Here is a 26,643-nt window from a genome sequence, read left to right as displayed (position 1 = left end):
TTGTGCAAGATTTAGACTACCATCCCCCCCTCCCCTCCCCCCCCCTCCTCATCCTGATTATATATCCCCTCCATCCTGATATCTATGTCCCTCATCCTGGGCCAGATCCTGGTATATAGGTCATCTATCCTGGTATATGTTCCTCTTCCTGGCCTCATCCCAATATATATATCCCTTATCCTGGGCCCCATCCTGGTATATGTGCCCTGTTCTGTTTCGGTTCTTTAATGTATAGAAAAAAATAAAATAAGCCATTATACTGCCTCCCATCCGCTCCCCCGCCGCGCAGGGTCCTCTTCTGAAGCCGGCAGTTGGTTTCAGCATGCAAGTGATGAGGGCGCATGACGTCACTGCCATGTGCCGCCAATCACATGCACGCTGACGTCATCTGCTGGCCTCTGACTGGCCGGCAGCGTGTATTGCCGCGCATGGACCCGATTGGGTTTCTGCACCGCAATACGCTTTAGCGGAATGTGCGTCTCGGACGCACTCTCGAGCTGAAGTATTTGCTAGCACAGGCGGGCCCCTCACCCGCCAGGCCCAGACGAGGTTGCTACCTCTGAGACCACGATAGTTACGCCCCTGCTGGTACTCCTATGAAAACCAGCCTATGGCTGTCATTCATTGGAGATCGTGATTTTTACTATATATTGCAATACTGTGGTAGTGAGGTACATGGTACAAGTGATCGAACGATCGCAGGTTCGAGTTCCCTAAGTGGACTACAAAATACTGAAAAAGTGGAAAAAACAAAAAAGTTTGGAAAAATTGAAAAAACAAAAATTTGAATCATGCCACTTTTACCCAATTAAAATAAAGAAATAAAAGAAATGAAAAAAAATATTTATATTTGGTATCTCCACATCCGTGTATGTCCAATCTATCAAAATATAAAATTAAAGCAATCGGTAAATGGGGTAATGAGAGAAAAAAATTGAAAAGCGAGAATTGTGTTTTTTAGGTTGCCGCAACTATGCAAAAAAAAGTAGTAAGAAGCATTCAAAACGTATCTACCCCAAAATGATATCAATAAAAACATCATCTCAGGACTGAAAATCAAACCCTCTCACAGCCTCATCAACTAAAAAATGAAAACGTCATGCATCTCAGAAAATGGCAACACATGTAAAATTAAAAACAAAAAACACACAAGTTTGGTATTGCAGTAATCATACCAACCTGGAGAATCATGTAGCCTGGTCAATGTTACCACTTAATTGACACCATAAATACAAAACACAAAAATCAAATGTGGAATTGCGTTTTTTATGCCATTTTACAGCACTTGGAATTTTTTATCTGTCACCCATGACAGCACCATGAGAGAGGGGATCTGCCAACCAGGGACAGGAAACCTACAGGCTAAAAGGGCAGCACCTCTCTCTCACATCAGTTTGTTTCCTGGCCTTGATGTGGGAACCTGTTACAGGCTTACCTGCATTATGAAGGAAGAAAAACCGACAGGGATCCCTTCTTTGCCTCGGCCGGCACAGGGCTCCTGGAAGCGCCACGGTTGGTTCAAGGGGGCTTGCTCCTTGCGAGGTCGCAAATTGAGCGACGTCCCCTGTCTGGGGATGGGCTGCTCTGGCATGGCTCAGCTGGCAGGCATTTCAAGTGCCTGCCGTGTCTTGGATTCTCCCTGCAGCACGACCGAAGGCGGAAGTGCCGCGCCCGGATGACGAGTGGTGATGGGGGTACGGCTGGTGATGTCACCAGGAGGTGCCCGTGACGCGACAGGTGACGAGCCCAGAGAGTAGACATACCAGGGTCGTGCCGGAAGTATTCTAATAGTCGCGGGGAGGCGTCCCCCGCCAGGAGGGGGACATGTAGTGCCAGAAAATAGCGTGCCGGAAGCTGTGCAAGGGTCACGTGACCCGTAAGTTCAGACGTACCGGAAGCAGTGGCCAGTATATTGGAAGCTGTCTCCACTGCTTAGATGCATCCCAGCCCATCTGTTCCCTAGAGTAAGATGGAGAGTGTTTGCGAGCAACAGCAACAGCAGCTTGGGAAGCTCCAGGAGCGGGTGGAGCGGCGTCACCCTCGTGTTAGTGGAGGGAGCAGCCGAACCGTGAAGAGGTGTGGATCTGCAAGCAGGCCCAGTCAACGAAGCTCCAGCTGGATGGACAAATCTGTAGCCTCCAGGGACGATCCCCCGACTGATAAAGGTCCTTCCCCTAAACTGTTACCGATCGATTGAGTCAAGGTGGTAAGTCATTTTCACCAGAAAGGAAAAGCAAAGGGTAGAGTAGGCACCAGGCATAGTAAATAATCAAATATAAAGGCAGTGTATTGAAAACATTGTAGAAATTTTATTGTCGAAAAGACATCCAACACCACTTAGTAAAAATGCAATTAAAAAGACATGTAGGACCAAAAAAGAAAACACATGGACAAAAATAACCCCTTGGAGAGTTCTAGCATGTAAAGCCAATTGATTCTATGTGCATACAAATACATATATCAGAAAATATATGGCACAGGTATAGTACGGGATCCAATAATTCTGATAGTATAAGCAAGTAGCTATAATGAGCCCTCCGAATAATTTATAAAGATGTTGTTATAATAAAAAATTCCAGACATGAGGGAAGAAAATGCATCCGCATCCTCCCTAAAATAGATGCATATCTAATAGTTCATGATATAGCAGAGAGGCTACATGAATCCATTATAAAAAATAGAGAATACCAACCATATGGATTCACAATCGAGTACAGGGGATGTCACCAGTGCATGACCCTACGCGTTATGCCATTAGGTACCGGCTTCCTCGGGGGTATAGAGTAAATGTCCCAGATACCTCATATATATACACCTCCAAACACGCCCACACCAATTAGTCAAACTTGAGAGCAAATAAATATACAGACCGGACCAAACAGAGAGGCTGCCCCTTGGTGGTGAATCGACTATGGGAACCATAAAAGCGTCCACAGCTCCCTCTCTCTTAAAGGGGCCGCGCGCGTCGTCCGAAGGAGTCCCCGGCCAATGGCCGGTGAAGCTCCCATATATAAGGCACCTCCTCCAAAATGGAGGTGCCCGAGCAAAGTTGTTGCAAAGCCTTTCACCTCTGCTTCAGCCCTCAGGTTCCGTTGCCAGTCTGCTTTCCAGCTCTGTCTTCCTGCTTGCATTCCTGCGGTCCGACAGTCTGACTACCTGCATCCGCCAGTCTGTCTATGGACCAGTCCGCCTGCGGATCAGGAAGCACCTGCCTGAGACCACCTGCCAGCCAGCCGAGAGACTCTTACCCGCTCACCTGCTACCCGCCTGCTAGCCTACCTGGAGGCTCTGCCGTCACTTGCCGTGACCACCTGCCAGCCAGCCGAGAGTCTCTTACCCGCTCACCTGGGAGCGCTCACCTGCTACCCGCCAGCTAGCCTACCTGGAGGCTCTGCCATTACTTGCCGTGACCACCTGCCAGCCAGCCGAGAGACTCTTACCCGCTCACCTGCTACCCGCCAGCTAGCCTACCTGGAGGCTCTGCCGTCACTTGCCGTGACCACCTGCCAGCCAGCCGAGAGACTCTTACCCGCTCACCTGGGAGCGCTCACCTGCTACCCGCCTGCTAGCCTACCTGGAGGCTCTGCCGTCACTTGCCGTGACCACCTGCCTGTCTAGAGACTCTTACCCTGCTGTCACTTGCCGTGACCACCTGCCTGTCTAGAGACTGTTCCCGTCACTTGCCGTGACCTCCTGCCCTTCTACCCAGAGACTGTTCCTGTCACTTGCCGTGACTACCTGCCCGCCTTCCCTGGGAGCCACCCGCTTCCTTACAAGGACTGCCCTTTGTATAGTAGCTCAGAGGTTCCACCTCCCAGACCCGTTACATTTGGTGTCATTCAAAACTAAGTCTTGTCCTGTAAAAAAAGAAACAAGCCCTCATATCGGTATGGGGACAGAAAACTAAGAAAGTTATGGCTTTTGGATGACAAGGGGGAAAAAACAGAAAATCGCCCGGTTGCAAAAAGGTTAAACACTCTGAAGAAAGAAACCATCCACAAAGTCCTGCACTGGGAGCAACTCAGTATGAGGTTTTCATGCCGCGTTCTGTTGAAATTTTATATGGCCTGGATTAGCTCACAATTTGTTGTTAGGAGTTACCAGAATTGTAAATAACAGCTATTTCCAGGACGTCCCTCCTGACAGCACCCTCAGGAGGACGTCCTTCATATCTCTGATAGGGACAGGAAACTCAGAAGAGTTTAAAAGGCCCCCCCTCCACCCATACCTTCAGTGTTTTTCCTGTCCCTATCGGAGACAGGACGCAGAATCATAGAATCATAGAATGGTAGAGTTGGAAGGGACCTCCTGGGTCATCTGGTCCAACCCCCTGCTCAAAGCAGGATTCACTAGATCATCTCAGACAGATGTCTGTCCAGCCTCTGTTTGAAGACGTCCATTGAAGGGGAACTCCCCACCTCTCGTGGCAGCCTGTTCCACTCATTAATCACCCTAACTGTCAAAAAGTTTTTTCTAATATCTAATCTGTGTCTCCTCCCATTTAGTTTCATCCCATTGCTTCTAGTCTTTCCTTGTGCAAATGAGAATAAAGATGATCCTTCTACAATGTGACAGCCCTTGACATATTTGTAGACAGCTGTTAAGTCTCCTCTCAGTCTTCTTTTTTGCAAGCTAAACATTCCCAAATCCTGCAACCGTTCCTCATAGGACATGGTTTGCAGACCAGTCACCATTCTGGTCGCTCTTCTCTGAACTTGCTCCAGTTTGTCTATGTCTTTTTTAAAATGTGGTGCCCAAAACTGTACACAGTATTCCAGATGAGGTCTGACCAAAGAGGAGTACAGACCGATAATGACTTCACGTGATCTAGACTGTATGCTTCTGTTAATACATCCCAGAATTGTATTTGCCTTTTTTGCTGCTGCATCACACTGTTGACTCATGTTCAGTCTATGATCTATTAGTATACCTAAGTCTTTTTCACATGTACTGTTGCTTAGCTCTATTCCTCCCATTCTGTATATGCTTTTTTCATTTTTATTGCCCAGATGTAGTACTTTGCATTTTTCCCTGTTAAAAACCATTCTGTTGGTTGCTGCCCACTGCTCCAGTTTATTTAGGTCTTTTTGAATCCTCTCTCTCTCTTCTCTAGTATTAGCTATCCCTCCTAGCTTTGTGTCATCAGCAAATTTAATCAGTTTACCCTCAATTCCTTCATCTAAATCATTGATAAAGATGTTGAACAATACAGGTCCCAGGATGGAGCCCTGTGGTACCCCACTTGAGACATTCATCCAGCTGGATGTGAAGCCATTTACAACCACCCTTTGAGTCCGATCACTAAGCCAGTTATGAATCCACCTAACAGTTGCCTGGTCCATTGCATACTTGGTCATTTTTTCAATAAGGATGGTGTGAGATACTTTGTCAAATGCTTTGCTGAAGTCAAGATATACTTTATCTACAGCATTTCCCTGATCCACCCAGTCAGTGATTCTGTCATAGAAGGAAATTAAGTTAGTCTGACATGACTTGTTAGTTACAAACCCATGCTGACTCTGGTTAATCACTTCATTCTTATCCATGTACTTACATGCATGTTGTTTAATAATTTGTTCAAAGATCTTTCCTGGTATAGAAGTCAGACTCACCGGCCTATAGTTCCCTGGGTCCACCTTCTTCCCCTTTTTGAAGATAGGAACAACATTTGCCCTTCTCCAGTCTTCTGGGACTTCTCCTGTTCTCCAAGAATTTTCAAAGATTATGGAGAGTGGTTCTAAAATTTCTTCTACGATCTCCTTCAGTACTCTGGGGTGTAATTCATCTGGACCTGGAGACTTGAACTCATTTATGTTAGCTAAATATTCCCTCACAATCTTTCTGTTTACAGATAACTTGGATTCCTCTATTCCTTTAAAAGGACAGTGAAGATCAGTTGATGTTACATTTTCTTTCTGAGAGAAAACAGATGCAAAATAGGAATTAAAAAGTTCGGCCTTCTCAACATCCTCTCTTACCATTTCTCCATTTTCATCCTGTAAAAATCCTATAGCATCTTTGACTTTTCTTTTACTTTTGACATACCCCCAAAATCCTTTTTTATTGCTTTTGACATCTCTTGCAAGCCTTAATTCATTGTCAGCTTTAGCTAACCTGATACGTGCCCTGCAGGATCTGCAGACTGCATTATAATCTTCTTTAGATATGCCTCCCTCTTTCCATTTAATAAACATTTCTTTCTTTCTTTTTAGCATGTGTTTAAGTTCTGTGTTCATCCATCCTGGTTTCCTTAAATGCTTCCCATTCTTCCTACTTTTCGGGATTGTTAACGATTGTGCTTTGAGAATCTCATTTTTAAAAATTTCCCATCCTTCCTGGACATTTTTGTCCTTAAGGACATCCAGCCATTGGATCCCTCCTATTCTCTTTCTGAGTCTCTTAAAATCTGCCTTTCTAAAATCTAACCTTGAAGTTTGAGTCTTCACATGTCTTCCTCCTCTAGTTATCCAAAATTCTATAATAGCATGATCGCTGCCTCCTAGGGTCCCAGCCACCTTCACCTCCTCAACCATTTCCTCCCTGTTTATAAGGATTAGATCCAAAGTAGCAGATCCCCTTGTTTTCTCCCCTACCTTTTGGAAGATAAAGTTGTCAGCAAGCGAGGATAAGAATTAGCTTGACCTGTTAGTTTTACTTGAGAGAGATTCCCAACAAATGTCTGGATAGTTGAAATCTCCCATGACCACTACGTCATATTTTTTGGAGAAGTTGGTCATTTGATACATAAAGAGTTCATCCATATCTTCAGTTTGCCCAGGTGGCCTGTAGTAAATGCCTACAATGGTGTCCTTTCCATTGTTCTCTCCTTGTATTCTTACCCAAACAGTTTCCACAGAACTCCCAGTCTCTGAAGCTTCAATCTCTGTGCCGATATACGCTTTTCTAACATACAATGCAACACCTCCTCCTCGTTTATCAAGTCTGTTTCTTGCAAATAAGTTGTATCCTTTTAGCCTTTTATTCCAATCATGTGTATCGTCCCACCAAGTTTCAGTGATTCCAATGACATCATATTCCTTTTCCTGCATTAGTAGTTCCAATTCTCCTTGTTTGTTGCCCATGCTTTGTGCATTTGTATAAAAACATTTTAGTTTGTGATTGGTTTCTCTTCCTCCCATATTTTTATTATTTAAATTGTTTTGTCTTTGTTCTTCCTTTCCACTTCCAGTAGCAGAGATCTCAATAGTATTTGTCAGCTGTATGGCTTTTTCTGGCCTTTTGCTTCCCTTCCCACATTGTTCTAGTTTAAAGCTCTTCTGATGAGTGTAGCAAGGCGACTTCCAAATACATGTTTTCCAGTCTTCGTAAGGTGCACCCCATCTCCAGCAAGTAGTCCATCGTATAGGTAATTCATTCCGTGATCCAGAAATCCAAATCCTTGTTGACGGCACCATCGACGTAGCCAGTTGTTCACCTGTAGAATCTTATTCCACCTCATTGTTCCATGGCCATCCACTGGGAGGATGGATGAGAAGACCACCTGCGCTCCCAATTCTTTCACTTTCTTGCCTAAGTCTTCAAAGTCACTGCAGATGGTTTCCAGGTCCTTTCTTGCGGTGTCATTTGTCCCCACATGTATTAACAGGAATGGGTAGTGATCTGTAGGTCTGAAGAGTCTTGATATCCTGTCAGACACATCTTTAATTTTTGCTCCTGGAAGACAGCACATTTCTCTTGAGGTTATGTCTGGTCTGCAGATAGCGGCCTCTGTTCCTCTTAACAGGGAATCCCCCATGACCACCACTCTCCGTTTTTTCTTCACAACATTCTTCTTTCTCCATCCAGGAGTATTCTGAGGGCTTACAAGGTTATTCATTGCTGGCAAAGTCTTATTTTGCTGTATTTCTTCATGGTTCTCCTGCGTGAGAGCCTGGTACTGGTTCCTGAGCAGTATGGGTGCTGACTGCCTCTCGATCCTCCTGCTTCTGTGGGTCACATGCTTCCATTCCTCTGTTTCGTCAGGTGCAGTTCGAATTTCTTCTCTTTCTGAATCATGAAGAGATAATTCTGCTCTGTCTAAGAACTCTTCACCTTCCTTAATGATTTTCAAGGTAGTTAACCTCTCTTCTAGATTTCGCAACTTTTCCTCCAACAGGGACACAAGCTTGCATTTCTGGCATGTGAAGTTTGGCTTTTCCACTGGCAAGTCTGTGAACATGTAGCAGGATATGCAGCTCACCAAATGGCTCCTGGACTCTTCCATGTTCTTATTGTTAATGTTCTGAAAAACATTAACAGAAGATCTTACCTCCAGTGAGCAGGAGCTCCTGAAGCCAGACGCAGGAGGATCGGGATGGGGTCCTTGCACTTCTCCCCTTCCTTCTGCCGCTTTCTGGAGGCAGACACCCTGCCTGACAAGGGGTCCCTCAGCCTGGCCGGTTAAGCAGGTGGCTCCTGAGGTGGACCGGTTTCCCCCACAAAGGGGGCTCTGGGTCCATGCCGCTGCAGCCCTGTGCGCGATCCTATGTGCGCAGGGGAGAAGAGTGGCATTTTTGGTTACAAGGGTAGTGGAAGGCCTGCCTCTAGTAACCAGCGTGCGTTCCACGCTGGAACGCATTTCCGGTTCCGGTCTACGTTTGAAAAAAAGGGCGCCAACCTGAAATTAAAGGGAAAACGCCTACATTTTGAAGAAGCAGGTGGAAGACAGGCTATTTAACTGTGGGGTTGCATCTGAGGTATCACTCTGTCTGGACACCGGCCATGGAAATATTAACCACTGGTCCCCCTGATATGCCAGCAGAAACCCCGGTACATGTGAGTTAATGGGAGTTTCTTGGTCTAAGTTACCTACTACTATCTGTAGGTTATTACTATATGATCCCTTGTTGTTTTAGGACAAGGAGGGCTCTAAAAAACCCACAACGTCATCAACCCCTAAGAAAAAAGGGAAAAGATGCGCCATCTGTAACCTGAAGCTACCGGACACATATGGGAAGCAATTATGTACCGACTGTATTGCCAGAGTAGTCAGGGATGAACATTCCTCCTTCATGTCGGACATAAGATCCATAATAAGAGAGGAGGTCCAAAGTTCAGCCGCAAATATGATCACACTAGGCAAAAGAGACCCCGGTGGGAGATGGAATCTAGCTCAGAGGAGGAGGAAGAACTATCAGTTTACTCCGATCCTGAACAGGATGAAAGGGAGGGATCTATTTCAGTTTCCCCAGAAGAAAGGAAGAAATATCTCTTTTCTTGGGAAAACACTGAACCACTTTTATCGGCAGTAAGGAACACTATGAAGGTGGAAGACACCCTCCAACCCTCCTCAGTACAAGATGAAATGTTTGGAGGGTTGAGAACCCGTATGAACAGAGTATTCCCTGTCAATAATCACATTAAAGCCATGATTTTAGAGGCATGGGAGGAGGTGGAGAAAAAACTAGTAATTCCCAGAAGTTTCAGATCCCGTTTGCCTTTTGAGCCAGAGGAAATCAAGCTGTGGGAGGAAATCCCAAAGATTGATATCCCAATAGCTAGAGTAGCAAAAAAGACATTGATCCCCTCCGAGGACTCATCGTGCCTAAAGGACCCTATGGACAGGAAGGCAGACAACATCCTTAAGAAAACTTGGAAAACTGCAGCTGCGGTAATTAAAACAAACATCGCAGCAACCTCGGTAGCAAGATCCATGATCATTTGGTTGGAACAGTTGGAAGACCATCTGAGGAACAAAACTTCCTGAGAGGAGATCAGAGACTCCATCCCTCTGCTAAGAATGGCAACAGAGTTTATGGCCGACGCCTCAGCCGAATCAATTAGGTTTGCTGCGAGAAATGATGCATTATCTACTGCAGCCAGGCGAGCAGTATGGCTAAAAACCTGGTCTGGAGATAACCAGTCCAAAAACAAATTGTGCTCCATCCCCTTTTCTGGCCTCAGAGTGTTCGGTCCTGTTCTAGATGATATGCTGGAAAAGGCCTCGGACGAAAAGAGAAGGGATTTCCAGAGGAAAAACCCAGGAAAATAACATCCTTTCGGAGACCACGTCCCCAACAGAAATCAAAATACACTGGAAAGGGAAAATCGGGTAGATGGATCTACCAAAAGGGGGGTAGGAGTATGATTACCTTTTCTGGTACGGGAAATAGCTCGCGTAGACAATGACGCCATGAGAGTAGGAGGGAGACTCCAACATTTTCTGGGAGCATGGTCGGGGATATCCAGCAATCCATGGATACTCCAGTTAATTGCAGATGGGTACAAGATAAAGATGATAAAAGTTCCCCAAGAGAGATTCCATCTAACGTCTGCTCAGTCTCCACTAGTCCAGCAGAGATTACGGACAGATGTCAGGAAGCTGTTACTTGCAGGCGTAGTAATACCGGTGCCAGTGGCCGAACAGTTTTCTTGGTACTATTCAAACCTGTTCTCGATAAAAAAAAAAAAGCCAGGAGGCGATTACCACACAATTATAAATCTAAAGTCATTAAACAAATCAGTGGTGTACAAAAAAATCAAAATGGAATCCATCAGATCCATGATTCCCCTGATCAGAGAGAACATGGTGATGTGCACGTTAGACCTGAAAGAGGCTTACTATCATGTACCCATTCATCCTCCCAGCCAGAAATATCTAAGATTCGGACGGGCAGAACATACAACATTATCAGTTCAGCTGCCTCCCGTTTGGTCTCTCCTCAGCCCCACGCATTTTCACCATACTTGTAGCCGAGATTATGGCGTTTCTAAGAGAACTAGGAATTCTAATTGTCCAATACCTGGACGATTTCCTACTAATCACAGACTCTCCTCAGCAATTAAGAGCCAGTTTATCCTCAACCACCTTAGTTCTGAAGAATCTAGGTTGGATTATAAACTGGGAGAAATCAGAAGAAGAAATATCTTTCTAGAAATTCTTCTGGACTCAGAACGACAGATGTCTTTTCTTCCAGAACAAAAACAAACAAATCTCCAAAAACAGAATCATCGCTTTCAGGAAAAAATCGAAGGTGACAATCAGAGAGTGGATGAAGATCCTGGGTCTGATGACAGCCTCCATACCTGCGGTTCGGTGGAGCCAATTTCATTCAAGGCCCCTTCAACATCAGATCCTAGGATCCTGGAACAGGAAGATAGAGAGTCTGGACAAGAAGATAACCTTGTCAGGAACAGCAAACAAATCTCTGAAGTGGTGAACTTCAAAAACCAACCTGGAAAAGGGAGTTATGTGGAAGTTGATTCCCTTCATCACCCTTACCACCGACTCAAGCAGCAGAGGCTGGGGAGCACATGTGGAAAATCAGTACCTACAAGGTACCTGGCACGCACAATATCTTCCTGGATCATCGAACCTAAAAGAGCTCCTAGCCGTCTGGAAAACCTTGAAGGCATGTCAGACGGATCTGAAACATCAACATGTCAAAGTCCTGTCAGATAATATGACAACCGTGGCCTTCCTCAAACATCGGGGGGGCCAAGACATCACCAGCTGCAAGCCTTATCGACCAAGATTTTTCAGTGGGCAGAAAAAACAGTACTTTCAATAACAGCGATACATCTGAAAGGGTCTCAGAATTCGGTGGCTGACTTCCTCAGTCGAAAAACCTTACAACAGAGTGGGAGCTGAATTGGGAGGAGTTTCGTCGCATAGAACTCAGATGGAGTTCCCCTCAAGTCGATCTATTTGCCACCCGGAAAAACGCAAAAACTGAAAAATTTTTCTCCCTCAACCCAGGAGACAGACCAGCCGGAGTAGATGCTCTGTCCCAGAAGTGGGGCATGGACCTGGCTTACGCATTTTCTCCTCTACCCTTAATTCCACTAGTGTTAAGAAAGATACAGGAAGATCGGTCCAGGGTAGTAATAATCTTACCTTTCTAGCCCAAGAGGAGCTGGTTTCCTTTACTGAAGAGGATGGCCCTGGAGGATCCAATTATTCTACCAGAAGACAGGATCTACTCTTCCAAGGACCGTTATACCACCCCAAGGTAAAATTTCTACAACTTTCAGCCTGGATCCTGAAAGGAAGATCCTAAGGTCCAAAGGACTCTCAGACGCGGTAATCTCAACAATGAAAAATAGTAGAAAACCTGTAACATCAGCAATCTACACAAAAATATGGAAGACGTTTTGTACACTATACGGGGAGTCTGCAATGGAAGATTCGAGTCCTAACATCCCAGAGGTATTAGAATTTCTGCAGGCTGGTTTTGACAAAGGTCTAAGACCTAGCACTCTAAAGGTGCAGATTGCAGCTTTAAGTACTTTTATGGACTTCCCCCTAGCACATCATCCTTGGATTGAGAGATTCATGAAAGCCACAATGAGAATGAGACAGACAGTGAAAACTCAAATCCCCCCTTGGGATTTGAATGCAGTCTTAAGTAATCTGTGCAAACATCCTTACGAACCCCTTGGAGAGGCAAGTGAAAAAATTCTCTCCTTCAAAACTGTTTTTCTAGTGGCTATAACCACGGCGAGACGCATTGGGGAGGTACAAGCATTCTCAATAAAAGATCCCTACCTAAGGATTCTGGACGACTGTATCATCCTCAGACTGGATCCAGCATTCTTGCCAAAGGTAGTAACACCTTTCCACATGAATCAAGAAATAGTTTTACCCTCGCTCTGTCAGGACTATAGAAATGAGCAAGAACTAGCCTTTCATTCCCTAGATGTCAGGAGGGCAGTTCTTCAGTATCTAGAAACAACAAAAGACTGGCGAATTGACTCTAACATGTTTGTACAGTTTGCAGGTAAAAACAAAGGGAAAAAGGCTTCAAAAATGACTCTGGCAAGATGGGTCACATCCGTGATACATCTAGCCTATTCTTCAGAGGGGAAAACCCCTCCAGGTAATATCAGCGCCCATTCTACCCGTGCAATGGCCACATCATGGGCAGAACGAGTAGGTGCATCTATGGACCAAATATGTAGAGCTGCAACATGGTCAAGTTTAAACACCTTTTGCAGACCCTATAAGCTGGACATTCTGTCTAACCAGAAAATGGCTTTCGTAAGGAAGGTCCTCCAAGCTATAATCCCTCCCTGAATATATACTCTGGTAATCTCCTGAGGGTGCTGTCAGGAGGGACGTCCTGGAAGGTGGGCATTAGACCTACCGGTAATGGGATTTCCAGGAGTCCCTCATGACAGCACCTATTATATTCCCTCCCTTATATTCCATTCTGCTGTGTGATGTTAACATAGATAGAAGGAAGCTAAATAAAATGGCATTGCATCCTTCCTGGTGTGGTACTTGGAAAATCACTGAAGGTATGGGTGGAGGGAGGGGCCTTTTAAACTCTTCTGTGTTTCCTGTCCCTATCAGAGATATGAAGGACGTCCTCCTGAGGGCGCTGTCATGAAGGACTCCTGGAAATCCCATTACCGGTAGGTCTAATGCCCACCTTTCTTCCGGAAATGGCACCACAACTGTCCATGGATTGTCTGAGCTGCAATACCACACACAAACTGTGAAGGGGTGTGGTGCTGTTTTGCCACTTCCAAATTAAAGGGATTGTGCACTCTAACTTTTTTTTTTTTTCTGGGCGTTGCATGGTCTAAAAATAAGTGATTGGCTGGTATGGTAACACATAGTCTCCGCCAGAAGATGAAGCAATGAGACCGAACAGCATCAAAGCAGAAAAGGGCATCTTTTATACGTGTGACTTGGTTACCCTGCTAGTTGGCTATGTTCATATGACATCAAAAGTTTTCAGCTGAGTAAAACGTTGTTCATTGCTCTATGAAGAATTGAATTGATATTTTGCCCATACTTACTGCTGCCCTTTGCATGGTATTGATTTATAAAATAAAACTTAAAATGATGGTTACTCTTTAAAGTTTAATAATGAGCGTGATACCAGTAATAAATGTGATGCACGTATTATGCCCAAATCAAAGCAAAATCTAGACACAACCAAGATACTGAATGTTACCCATTGTGCTCAATTGCGATGTGTTTTTCGTGGCGCTTTTCACATTACAGATCATGTGATTCATTGTGGGAGTTCGGAATTAGCCAAAGGCATATGGTGAATAAATGAAGAACATCCAATTTCTGCAGGGGGCAGCAGGGTGACTCATTGATTAGCACTGTTGGTTTGAATTGCTGGGGTCCTAGGTTCAAATCCCACCTAAGACCAGATCACTTGGTTTGAAGTGCTGGGGTCCTGGGTTCAAATCCCACTTAAGACAAGATCTGTAAGCAGGGCTATAAAATGGACCGACTCCAACTCCTAAAATATAGAATAAATTGGGTACAGTAGTTCAATATGTGGGGGTCGTGATGACATTCCACTCGTCCTCCAGTCACTCCAAATTAAGGCTATGAGCATGGGTCAACCATTCAAAGAATGAGTCAGACAACAAGCTGGTTCAAACTCAGAGCACGCTCAAAAGACTACTACAGACAACGTTCTCAGCAATGTTCTGTGTTTATTCCTACATACACAAACCTAAATACACTACGTAAGGGGGAGGGGAAAGGGGTTGTCCGGGGCGGGGTAAGCCATGAAAGTCCAGTGTCTGGCCACTCCTGATTGGTCCACATCTCCTTATCTCAGTCTCTGGGCAGATATTGCAGCCGTCAGCTTATAATCTTGTTTCGTTTCTCTGAAATAAGTCTTGGCAACACTGGAACTGTCTTAGTTTAAGTTTCGATTTAAATAATACGTAGCAAGGAAAGCTTATTGTTATATGACACAAAATGGTGGTTAGTACATTAGCAAAAAAAGCGTATAAAAGTTACAAAAGTATAAAAGTTACAAATATATATATTCTCTTTTACCCCGACAAATACAGTTTGTAGGAAATATTTTTTTTCAGAAGAATTTGGGAAAGTTATGAAATGTCCTATTCCTGATCTAAGGGTCTAGACTTTTAGCTGAGATGAATCTGTGCTGCAGTAAATTTATCACTTAAACATGAGCCATGTATGAGGGAGTCTGAGTCGTGGAGTCGGCGTCATGGAAATTGAGGAGTCAGAGTTGGAGTCGGAGGTTTGGCTTACCGACTCCACAGCCCTGTCTGTAAGGAGTTTGTATGTTTCCGTGTTTGCGTGGGTTTCCTCTGGGTTCTCCGGTTCCCTCCCACTCTCCATAGACATACTGATACAGAATTTAGATTGTGAGCTCCAATAGGGACCGTGCCGATAATGTCTGTAAAGCGCTGTGGAATTAATCGTGTCATATAAGTGAGTAAAAATAATAATATTTGATCTGATGGTTTACATGAGGCTCTTGCGCTATGCATCGGTTGACATTCGCAGTTTGCAAGTCAATTTTCTTTCAGAGCTTTGTTCCCACATCAAGCTTATGAGGTTCTGGAAGTACATCTGCCTACTCCACTGTGTCTCCTATAGCTCTACATAGATTCCCGATATATAGGAGGACCGCTGATGTGTGGATTCGCAGTAACAGAAGAGTATCCTGCTGATGAGCAGCAACTCAAGATGCAAACACAAAATCTGCCACAATGACTTTTAGTCTTGCATTTTGCCTGATGTACGAGACGTTACAGTAATTCTATTCTCACATATAACATTTTTTGTCATTTCTTCTAATCTTGCAGGTGGAGAAACTCCTACAAGAACATCTGACTGAAATGGGGATTAGTGAGGAGCAGTTTCAGCAAGCGTGCATATCTCCTCTCGCTCAGTCTCCGGACATTAAGGTGACTTAGAATTATCACCAGCCTGTTATAAATCGTGCATATTTGCCTTAATAATTCATTAAAGGGGTTTTTCCACGAACAAAAGTTAATTTTAATCAATAGATCTTGGAATATTAATAACTCCCACAATTGGATGTGTTTAAATAAAATGTTCCTGTGCTGAGATAATCTTATAAATGTGCCCCTGCTGTGTACTGTGTAATGGCTGTGTCTGACCGTACAGGAACATGGTCTGATCGTACCACATCTCCTGGGCAGGGGAGGAAGCAAAAGAGTATACAGACATTACAGCAGGGGATCACAGCTGATTCTTCCTTTGAAGTAAAACATTGTTTTAAAACAGCCAGGGAAATGTTTTACCTTACAGAAAGAATCAGCTGTAATGTCTGTATACTCTTTTGCTTCCTCCCCTGTCCAGGAGATGTGGTATGATCAGACCATGTCCCTGTAGGATCAGACACAGCCATTACACAGAGGAACATTCATAAGATTATCTCAGCACAGGAACATTTTATTTAACCCCTTCATGACTGGAGCAATTTCCGTTTTTGCATTTTCGTTTTTTGCTTCCGTTCTTCCCAGAGCCAGAACTTTTATTTTTCATTCAATATGGCCGTGTGAGGGCTTATTTTTTGCGGGACAAGTTGTACTTTTAAACGCCATCACTGGTTTTATCATATCGTGTACGGGAAAACGGGAAAAAAATTCCAAGTGCCGTGAAATTGCAAAAAAAAAAAAAAAAATATGCAATTCCACAGTTGTTTTTTTTTTTTTTTACCACGTTCACTGAATGCTAAAACTGAGCTGCCATTATTATTCTCCAGGTCATTACAAGTTCGTAAACACCAAACATGTATAGGTTCTTTTTTATTTAAGTGGTGAAAAAAAATCCAAAGTTTGCTAAAAAAAAAGGAAAAAAAAAACAAAACAAAAAGCGACATTTTCTGAGACCCGTAGCGTCTCCATTTTTCGTGATCTGAGGCCGGGTGAGGGCTTATTTTTTGCGCGCCAAGCTGACGTTTTTATTGATACCATTTTGAGATAAATCTGATGTTTTGATTGCCCGTAATTGCATTTTACTGCAATGTGGCGGCGGCCAAAAATGTTGCCGTTTGGAATTTTTTTCTCGCTACGTCGTTTACCGATTGGATTCATTCTTTTTTTTATATTGATAGATCGACAATTCTGAACGCGACGATACCAAATATGTGTAATGTATGTGGGGTTTATTTTTTATTATTTTATTTTGAATGGGGCAAAAGTGGGGTGATTTAAACTTTTTTATATTTTTTTAATATTTTTAAAAACATTTTTTTTTACCCTTTCTGCATGCTTCAATAGTCTCCATAGGAGACTAGAAGCTGCAGTTTTCTGATTGCTTCTACTGCATACAAGCGACGAGCAGATCTCCTGTATGCAGGAGAAATGCTCCTGTGCTATGAGCGCCGACCACTAGGTAAGCAATTATCATTTTTTCTTCGTGGCAGCCTTCCTGACCAATTTTCTTCTCATCTTTTCATCAATTTTTTAGGGACATCCATTCTAGGTAATGTCACTTTTGTGCTAAATTTTAGCCACTTCTTGATGACATACTTCACAGTGTTCTATGGTATATCTATCTGTGGATTGGGCAGCATGCATCAGCTGTCACATTCACTTTAAAGCATGCATGAAAAATTCTGGCCCGCCGAACAAATCTGGCCCGCAGGGTGATTATATTTGGTTTGCGTCACCAGAACCGACACCTGTATGTGCGGCTCTTTATTCTGTATGGAGGGTTATGTGGAGCCCAGTATACTGTATACTGGTTGGCCCGTGACTTTGTCAAAGTTTTTCATTTTGGCCCTCTGTGTGTTTGAGTTTGACATCCGTCCTTTAAAGGGAACCTGTCACAAAAAAAAACCCACTATTAACCTGCAAATATTTGGTTAATCTGCAGATTAATAGCGTTATTAACCTGACTGCACGAAGTCTAATGCTGCCGGGAGAAAATTAACTTTATACCCCCCCCCCGGCAGCGTTTCAGTCACAGGTGCTGCACCGGCGTGGGATCAGTCACCCCTCTGAGAATAAACTGTAACTGCGCCCCGGCCCCGACTGACATCTCGCTCAGCATTAGGATCAGCTGTCAGTCAGGGTCGGAGGCCCTCTGTATTCTCAGAGTGGTGACTGATCCCGCTGCGTCCCGCCCCGTGACTGAAGCCCGAATGCTGCTGGCGTGAATAAATTTAATTTTCTCAGCATTCAGCTCAGTGCAGGCGCCGGGCTGGTTAATAACGCTACTAACCTGCATATTACCCCATATCTGCAGGTTAAAAGCATTTTTTCTGGTGACTGGTTCCCTTTAAGACGTTTGGCCCAATACTTTTGCCCATGTCGGGTGTATTGGATGTTTTTCACATGATAACTATTAATTATTAACTAATTCTCTGATCTTTATATATTTATATCTACCGTATTTACTGCGGAATACGATGCTTATCTGCCAGCGCTGGTGGTTTGAGTAAATAGGTATTGTCTCCTGTCCTGACGGGACATGTGCTGTGGTTTCTCCTGCTATAAATCTTTCCAGATAGTCTTTGAAGGCTAACACAGATTAAGAGATAATACAATTGTAATCCTCCTATTGACCTAAGGTAAGTTAATCTACATGGAAATCGCCGTGTGCTGTTACCTTCTGAACTGCCATACAATAAGCTTTAATTAATGTGGCAGGGAAATATCAGAATAGACGTAACCTTCAAGCTGTATTGTGATACATCATAGACGGACCTAAATTGTCTTGTCCTTATTTTCTAGAACATGTTGCAGTCTGTGGTCGCTGTAGAAGATTTTCTTGTCTTTAAAGAAATGATGCTGCAGAAGAACCTTGAGCTTCAGCTACAAGCAATTCAGATAATCCAGCAGAAGAATGGTAATACATGGAGACTTCTGCTCCAAAATGCAACTCTTTGCCACTTTTACAATACAAGCTGTGCAGGTTACTACATAGATATGTTAGACCTGATGAGGCTGGTGTAATTACTGTGAAAATCCATGACAGAATGACTGTATAATCCTTTCTGAAAGTTTTCCCACCAGATAATTATAATTGACTTACCTTAGTATCATGCAAGAAAAAAAAAAAAACAGCCATTCTCTCATGGATTTTCACACAAAGTACACCAGCCTCATCAGGCAGAGAGGTCTATTTAATACTGTATTAAGTTTGCATTGAAAAAATCGTGACGGATCTGCTTTAAAAATGTCTGTCAGAGAAAAACCTGAGTGTATCTTTACCATATACTCGCATAACAGTTTTCATATTTTTTTTTTTAAATAGGTGATCTTCCAGAATGCCTGAAAAATGGTGCAGATTTTATTTCAGACCTTGAACAAGAGGAGATAAAAATGATCTCCGAAGCTTTAAGGTAAGTAAAGACCTTCCTGGGTATTCTGCAAGTCTATATTGGCATAAATTAGAAATTTAACACCAAAAAAGATTGGCACTTCGTATAGTTGCAGATAAGGAACATGGGTTATACTGTATTATTTGTTGTAGTGATGGTCATTGTTAAGATCTTTCAGCCATTATACAATTTACATTAAGTATACAGAGTGAATAAAGCATATTGCACCATTTCTAATCATGTATAACCCTTTTTTCGTAAGCATCAGATAGCTCAGCAGTCAGCTCCTATGGCTGGGGAACATCCACCCTAGCAAAAGTATTACAAAGTGGCCATTCATGTAATTGGCTTAAGAGCAGCACTCCTCTCTGCCAAGGTTCCATAAGTCCTAATTGTGGCACATGAAAGGGTGTGTATGGATGGAAAAGCCCCTATAACTTTCTAACGTGGTTGTTCTAGGTGGATAACTGTACTTGCAAGTAATATTATAGGTCGACCATGACAGCACCACGAGAGAGGGGATCCGCCCACCAAGGACAGGAAGCCTTCAGGCTTAAAAGGGGCGGCCCTCTCTCTCGCCTTCTTTTTGGTTTCCTGTCCTTGATGGAGGGAACCTGTGACAGGCTTACCTGTTGAAGACGTCAGAGAAGCGTGCTGTCGAGCTGCGCCCCTGTCTGGGGTCGGCAACTCCGGCATGGTCCTGTGCCCTTGGCTGTGGGAGCTGCGCCCGTTTGGGGTGGTTGCTCCAGCCGGATGTGATTGTGGCGACAGAGGCTGCGCCCCTATCTGGGGTCTGCAGCCCCAACATGAGGTGGGCACAGCATTGGGGGGCTGCGTCCCTGTCTGGGGTGAGCAGCCCCAAACTCTGCACACAGGAGGGAGCGGCGCCCCGCTCCGGAGTAGGGCCGCCCCACGCAGCAGGAGAACACTGGGTCTGCGGCCTTGTCCAGGCCGGACAGCCCGGAGGGAAAGCGACGATATCCGGTACGGACCTGAGGCCAGAGAAGTCAGTCTAAGACGTCATGTTCAGAGGACTGGGACAGAGGAAGAGGAAATGTTTTCCGTTTAATGATAAACTTCAGGATCTAATCCGTAAAGAGTGGCAAAGGCCAGAAAGAAAGGGTTCTCTCCCCCCCATTCTTTAAAAGGAAGTACCCCTTTGAGGACTCGGTCTCTTCCTCCTGGGAGAAGGCTCTTAAACTAGACGCAGCTATAACTAAAGCTTCTAAAAGTCATCACTCCCCTTTGATGATATGGGGGCCCTTAAAGACCCTCTGGACAGGAAAGCAGATGTGTTTCTCAAAGGCACCTGGGAGACGACTGCTGGGGCTTTAAAACCAGCAATTGCCGCAACTTGTACAGCTAGGTCTTTGATGATATGGCTAAATCAGCTGGAGTCACATTTAGAAAACAATACATCCAGGAAGGAGATCTTGTCTGGCGGATGCTTCCGTGGACTCGGTTAAGTTAGTTGCTAGATCAGCCACCATGTATAATGCAGCCCGCAGGGCCCTGTGGCTCAAGTGTTGGCCGGGTGATATCTAAGCTAGAACTAGACTCTGTGCTATACCTTGTGAAGGGGGACATCTCTTCAGTCCAGTCCTGGATGAAATCCTGGACAAAGCAAGCGACCGGAAGAAAGGTTTCCCTAGCCTGTCAATGCCTGCCTATAAGCGGTCTTTTCGCAGGAGGAGATTTGTACGTAAGAAGCCACAGAGGGACCAAGGTAAATGGGAAGACCGTAAACCAAAATGTAGAGGTCTTCTGTTCAATACGTCGTCTTCTACTCGGGAGCCCCGGAAATCGAGTCAATGGGCTTCTTACCTGCCTGGACAAAGATTTCAGCGAGTAACTGAATCCTTAATCTGATCGGTTCGGGTTTGAGATTCCAGTTCCAAGCAGTTCCTCGTGGAAGGTTTATCTTGACCCTGATTCTTTCCTCTATGTCGGAACAGTTCGTCCTTCAGAGAGAAGTCCTGGACCTTGTTCACAAAGCAGTCCTGGTGGAGGTCCCGGCGTCCAAAAGAGGGTTGGGATTTTACTCCCCTCTCTTTCTGGTCTCTAAACCGGACGGTTCTTTCAGGTGTATTATAAACGTAAAAGCACTGAATAATCCCCACCTTCCAAATGGAATCAGTCAAATCAACAATTAAATTGCTGTTTCCAGATTGTTACATGGTAGTTTTGGATTTGAAAGACGCCTATTACCATGTACCTATCCATTCAGATTACCAGAAATATCTTAGACTGGCGGTGGTTATAGATGGGGTAATCAAGCATTTTCAATATAGGGCCCTTCCGATCGGTTTAGCCATAGATCCCCGGGTATTTACCAAAATTGTGGCTGAGGTAATGGCTCATGTCAGAGAACATGACATTTTAATTATCCCTTATCTGGATGATTTCCTGATAGTTGGTAATTCTGCCCTCCAATGTAATAACCATCTAAAAATAGTGATCTCCATCTTAGAGAATCTGGGCTGGGTGCTCAACCTGAATAAATCTAGGCTAACTGCCACAAAGGTTCAGCAATTCTTGGGCTTTATGCTGGATTCAAATTCTCAGACATGTTACCTCCCTGAAGCCACAAAACTAAAGATCAGGGTCAAGTGAGAAGGGCAGTGTCAAACCCAGTCATGTCCCTGAGAGCTGCGATGTCCCTGTTAGGTACCCTGACATCTTGCTTCCCTGGGGTTCTGTGGGCACAATACCACTCTAGGGTTTTACAAGGGATGTACTGCATAATGAAGTTTTGTTGAAGGGACACTTGGAGGAGAGGTTTTCCTTGTCCCCCCAGTCGGTTGAATCCTTACAGTGGTGGGTTGATGAAGCGAACCTATCCAGACGGGTCCCCTGGATTTTTATAGCCACCAGAACAATTACTACCAATGCCAGTTCCATTGGGTGGGGGAGGCCCATCTAAGAGATATGGTAACCCCCAGGGGTCATGGTCTAGTACGGAAAAGAGTCTCTCCTCCAACGTTAAAGAGTTGCTAGCGATAGACAGGGCAGTCAATTATTTTCTAGTCTTTCTTCAAAAACGTGACGTAAAGATTCTTTCTGATAAAATTGCAGTAGCTTACGTGAACCACCAGGGGGGTACACGATCAAGATCTCTGATGAGGGTGGCGGATCATCTCTTTCAGATCTCGGAATGCCATCTTCGTTCCCTAATAGCCCTCCATATAAAGGGAAAAGAAAATTCAAGGGCAGACTACTTAAGCTGCTATACCCTGAAACAGAAAGAATGGGAGCTAAATCAGGACATTTTCTTCCAAATAGTCCCAAGGTGGGGGCCTCCAGTAGTGGACTTGTTTGCCACGAGGTTAAATCTGTTCCCTGAATCCCGAAGAAAAACCCCTGGCAGTGGATGCTCTCCAAATACCCTGGGGGTTCAGCCTAGCCTATGCCTTCCCTCATTGACCCTTCTTCCCATGGTTATCAGGGAGGACAGGGCGAGAGTTCTGCTGGCCGCACCCTTCTGGCCCAGGAGGCCCTGGTTCTCATGCCTGAGGAGCATGTCTGTGTCAGATCCTTGGGTCCTACCAGAAGTTCCGGATCTCCTCTTCCAGGGTCTGATAGTCCATCCTCAAGTGTCTGGCCTCCCCTTGACGGTATGGAACTTGAAGGGGAGCTATTAAGAAAAAAGGGGTTCTCCCAAGGCCTAGTAGCTACCTTAATGCGTAGCCGTAAACCTATTACAACCAGAATTTATGCGAGGACCTGGAAGAAGTTTTTATCTTTTTCCGGTTCCAGAGTTGATGAGGGGGCTCCAATAAGTAAAATTCTAGAATTTCTGCAAAAAGGTCTTGCTCTAGGGCTAGCCACTAGCACCCTAAAAGTTCAGGTGTCCACCTTTAGGTGCCTTATATAGCTGTGATCTGGCGAGTAATTATTGGATTTCTCGTTTCATTAAAGCCGCCTTTAGGTCTAGGCCCATTGTCAAAAGCAAATTGGTACCCTGGGATCTAAATTTGGTTCTAAAAGCCTTAACTAGTTCACCCTTTGAGCCAATAGAGTTAGCTACTCTTAAGTCCCTCTCCCTTAAAACAGCACTTCTGATAGCCTTAACATCTGCTAGGAGGATTAGTGATATTCAGGCTCTGTCTTCAGCCTTGCCCTTCACTCAGATCTTGGATGATAGAATAATTTTTAAACCTGATCCCGCTTATCTATAAGTAACTACCCGGTTTCACAGACTCCAAGAAGTAGCCCTACCCTTCTTCTGCCCTAATCCGGGTAACCATAAGGAAGAAGAGTTTCATACGCTAGACTTAAGGAGATGTGTAATTAGGTACCTCTTGGTCACCAGAGACTTTAAGAGAGAGAGTTCGTTATTTATATCCTACCAAGGTGTTAGGAAAGGCTTTAAAATCACAAAGTCCACCATAGCTAGATGGATTAGGGAGGCCATTTCACTAGCTTCTACATCCAGCAGTGAGGAAATACCACAAGGGTTAAAGGCTCACTCCACCTGGGCAGTGGCGACCTCCTGGGTGGAGAAGACGGGGCTATCGATAGAAGACATATGTAAGGCTGCTACATTGTCTTCTCCGTTTACTTTCTATAGGCACTATAGACTGGATTCAGGTGTCTCATCTGATCTCACTTTCGGGAGAAGGGTGCTCCAAGCTGTAGTCCCTCCCTAAACTTCTTCATCTCTACAATTCTCTCGTCGTGCTGTCATGGTCGACCGATAAAGTCATAAGTTACTTACTGGTATCAGGATTTTTCAGAGACCATGACAGCACCCTTATATTCCCTCCCTTCGCGTTTGTGGGAGCACTCCTTGTTATTGATTTTCACTCTTAGTTGGTGATATATAAAAATGTTGGTTTATCATGTTTGCTGTGTCTACTAACCTGGTGGTCCTCTCAATGCTCTGTAATCCAAACTGAGGCGAGAGAGAGGGCTGCCCCTTTTAAGCCTGTAGGTTTCTTGTCCTTGGTGGGCGGATCCCCTCTCGTGGTGCTGTCATGATCTCCGAAAAATTCCGTTAGCGGTAAGTAACTTATGACTTTTCAACTGTCCTCTATGCACATGAGGAATAATACCATTTTTGGCCATAAAAAAGATTTGTATCCTGCATTTCACTAGTTTCCCGCAGTCTGTCAATTTGCAAATGACTCTGAGCTGGAGAGAAGAGACTAGCTGCTGTGATCTCTTGCATGCACAGAGAGTGATTTCTGTAAGTCATTCTTTAGCCAGCACACAGAAACAAGCATGGATGATATTATATGGCAATACTGAACAGTGTAGCTGTGAATCCATCTTTGGGGTGAGGTAAAAGACTGCCTGTATTCCTCTGCCTGTTTTCTCACCCTTTCCATAGAGTAAAATAGAAGGTAAAACCTGACCTCACTGCTGGAAGTCAGTCCTGTCTATGTTAGCTGTTTTTCAGAGTGGGAGATTAGTTTAGGAAGAAGGGGAAGAAGTAGCTCCTAAATAGAACAGAGCAGCACGGTGGCTCAGTGGTTAGCACTGTTGCTTTGCAGCGCTGGGGTCCTAGGTTTAAATCTCACCAAGGACAACATCTGCAAGGAGTTTGTATGTTCTCCCCATTTTTGAGTGGGTTTTTTTCTGTGTATATTTTAACCCAGGATAAATTTCTGTATATTTGTACATATGTGAGGCAATATTTTCTCTGTATCGCAGTATAAAGAAATGATATACTATATTGATCGGTAGAGTATTGGGTGTTATCCATGTTCTGTCAGAGGGAGGACTATTTTCTTTAATTTATACAAGGCAAACCTGTTTTTTTCCAGGATATCAAGAGAGGAATATGAACAGGAACAATTGCGCAGAAAGGTTGGAAAATTACTCTTATTTTTTTTACGAGAAAAATACATTTCTGTTGCACAATAAACTATATTCAGCAGCATCATGTCCTTTTTTTTCACAGGACAAAAATGGATCGGATGTAAATAAAAATCTCCCTAAAATGTCTGTACATGATAAAATGACAACTCCAGAGTCAGGTAATAGCAGGGTTTATGGCCAACTTTACTCCAGTGTGCACAGGGGTCAAAATTCGCTCTTAGTTCAGCGAGTGAATTTGTAAGGGAAAGTGATGCATTAGATATCCGCTGTTTATTTATTTTACTCACTTATATAGCGCCATTAATTTCACAGCTCTTTACAGACATCATCATCGCTGTCCCCATTGGGACTCACAATCTAAATTCCCTATCATTATACCATATACAGAATACCAGGAGCATAAAGCCAACAGTAAAATCTAATGAATTTTATTGATCAGAGTAAAAACACACACTTAAAAACAAGATACAAAAGGAGAAGTTATGCCAGAATAAGAGCTGACCAAGGAAGTACATATACACAAATTATTATACAAAAATCTAGGTACCATCATCACAGAATAAATGAAACTAAGGGTAAATGTTACTTTTGTGCATATATTTGGCTCAAATAAAACATGCAAAGAAGCAGATTAAGAAGGGCAGAGTATAAAGGGCTATCAGACATGTACATCACAGGTGGATAAACAAATCCTACAAAGAAGTAGTTAACAAATTATAATATAGTATAGTATAATGCAATCCAAAGAATATCATGTACCCCGCTATAAATACTACATAGTGTCACATATGCATCTAATCATCCAGAATCCACCTGGATGATATAGAGTCACACAAATCTTACTCAGGTAGTTTCTATCAAAGTAATAACCTATAAGCAGTCTTATGGTGGCATAGTTACCCAAGGCCAGAAGAACACCCCTAACGCACGTTTTGCATTTTGGCTTCTTCTTCCTCTCATGTTTTATTTGATTCCAATATGTGCACATAAGTAACATTTACCCTTAGTTTCGTTTATTCTGTGATGATGGTACCTAGATTTTTGTATAATAATTTATGTATATGTACTTCCTTAGTCAGGTGTTATTCTGGTATAACTTCTCCTTTTGTATCTTGTTTTTAAGTGTGTGTTTTTACTCTGATCATCATATTTTACTGTTGGCTTTATGCTCCTAGTTTTCTGTATAGGTTATACTTATTGTTTCGTAGGAGAGACTTTGACTTTATAGGTGTAATTATAGGTATTAAATTCCCTATCCGTATATCTATGGAGTGTGCGAGGAACCCGGAGGAAAATATATATAATTGTCAATGCATTTTTTAGGTTTCCCATTTTTTTCAAGTTTCCAGTGTCCATGTACTTTGTTCCTTATTTGCAGAACAAGTCAGACCTCTTCAGACCATCAAGCAGTCCTTAACGGAGGAAGAACGTCCACACAAACCACCGTTTGTACGATTTAATGAGCTTAGTAGCGCAGAAGCCGCTGAAGCCTGGATGGAGCAAGCCAGGAAAGAAGCTGGCATACAGGGCGCCTTAACTGTAAGAACTTAAGTTTATTTAGTTATGTCTTTAATCACATGTCCTAAGGATGACAGCTGTGGAGAATAATAACTATTTCAAGACATGGTGTTTTTTTTTTCTTTTTCCTCCCCTTATTTCAAGAGCCATAATTTTGTTTATTTTTCCTTGAGCAGTCTTATCAGGGCTTGCTTTTTGCAGAACAATTTGTAGTTTTGAGTGACACTATTAATTTTTACCATACAATGTACTGAAAAATGAAGAAAATAATTCC

The 26,643-nt window shown here is 43.7% G+C and overlaps 1 protein-coding gene across 1 annotated transcript in view; it reads left to right on the top strand.

Annotated features, from left to right (window-relative positions):
* Nucleotides 1-26,643, top strand: part of CFAP36 (cilia and flagella associated protein 36) — a 50,531-nt gene that overhangs the window by 14,985 nt on the left and 8,903 nt on the right. The window contains exons 3-8 of the mRNA XM_073672444.1: nt 15,538-15,639; nt 18,439-18,553; nt 18,962-19,049; nt 24,797-24,839; nt 24,934-25,009; nt 26,230-26,390. Of these exons, the coding sequence (XP_073528545.1) occupies nt 15,538-15,639; nt 18,439-18,553; nt 18,962-19,049; nt 24,797-24,839; nt 24,934-25,009; nt 26,230-26,390 (585 nt within the window). The remainder of the gene's footprint in view (nt 1-15,537; nt 15,640-18,438; nt 18,554-18,961; nt 19,050-24,796; nt 24,840-24,933; nt 25,010-26,229; nt 26,391-26,643) is intronic.

Source organism: Phyllobates terribilis, unplaced genomic scaffold (genome assembly GCF_046119375.1).
Source record: "Phyllobates terribilis strain yellow unplaced genomic scaffold, ASM4611937v1 Scaffold_3__8_contigs__length_932513732, whole genome shotgun sequence".
Taxonomy (NCBI): Eukaryota; Metazoa; Chordata; class Amphibia; order Anura; family Dendrobatidae; genus Phyllobates; species Phyllobates terribilis.
This window is presented reverse-complemented; position numbering and strand designations above follow the sequence as displayed.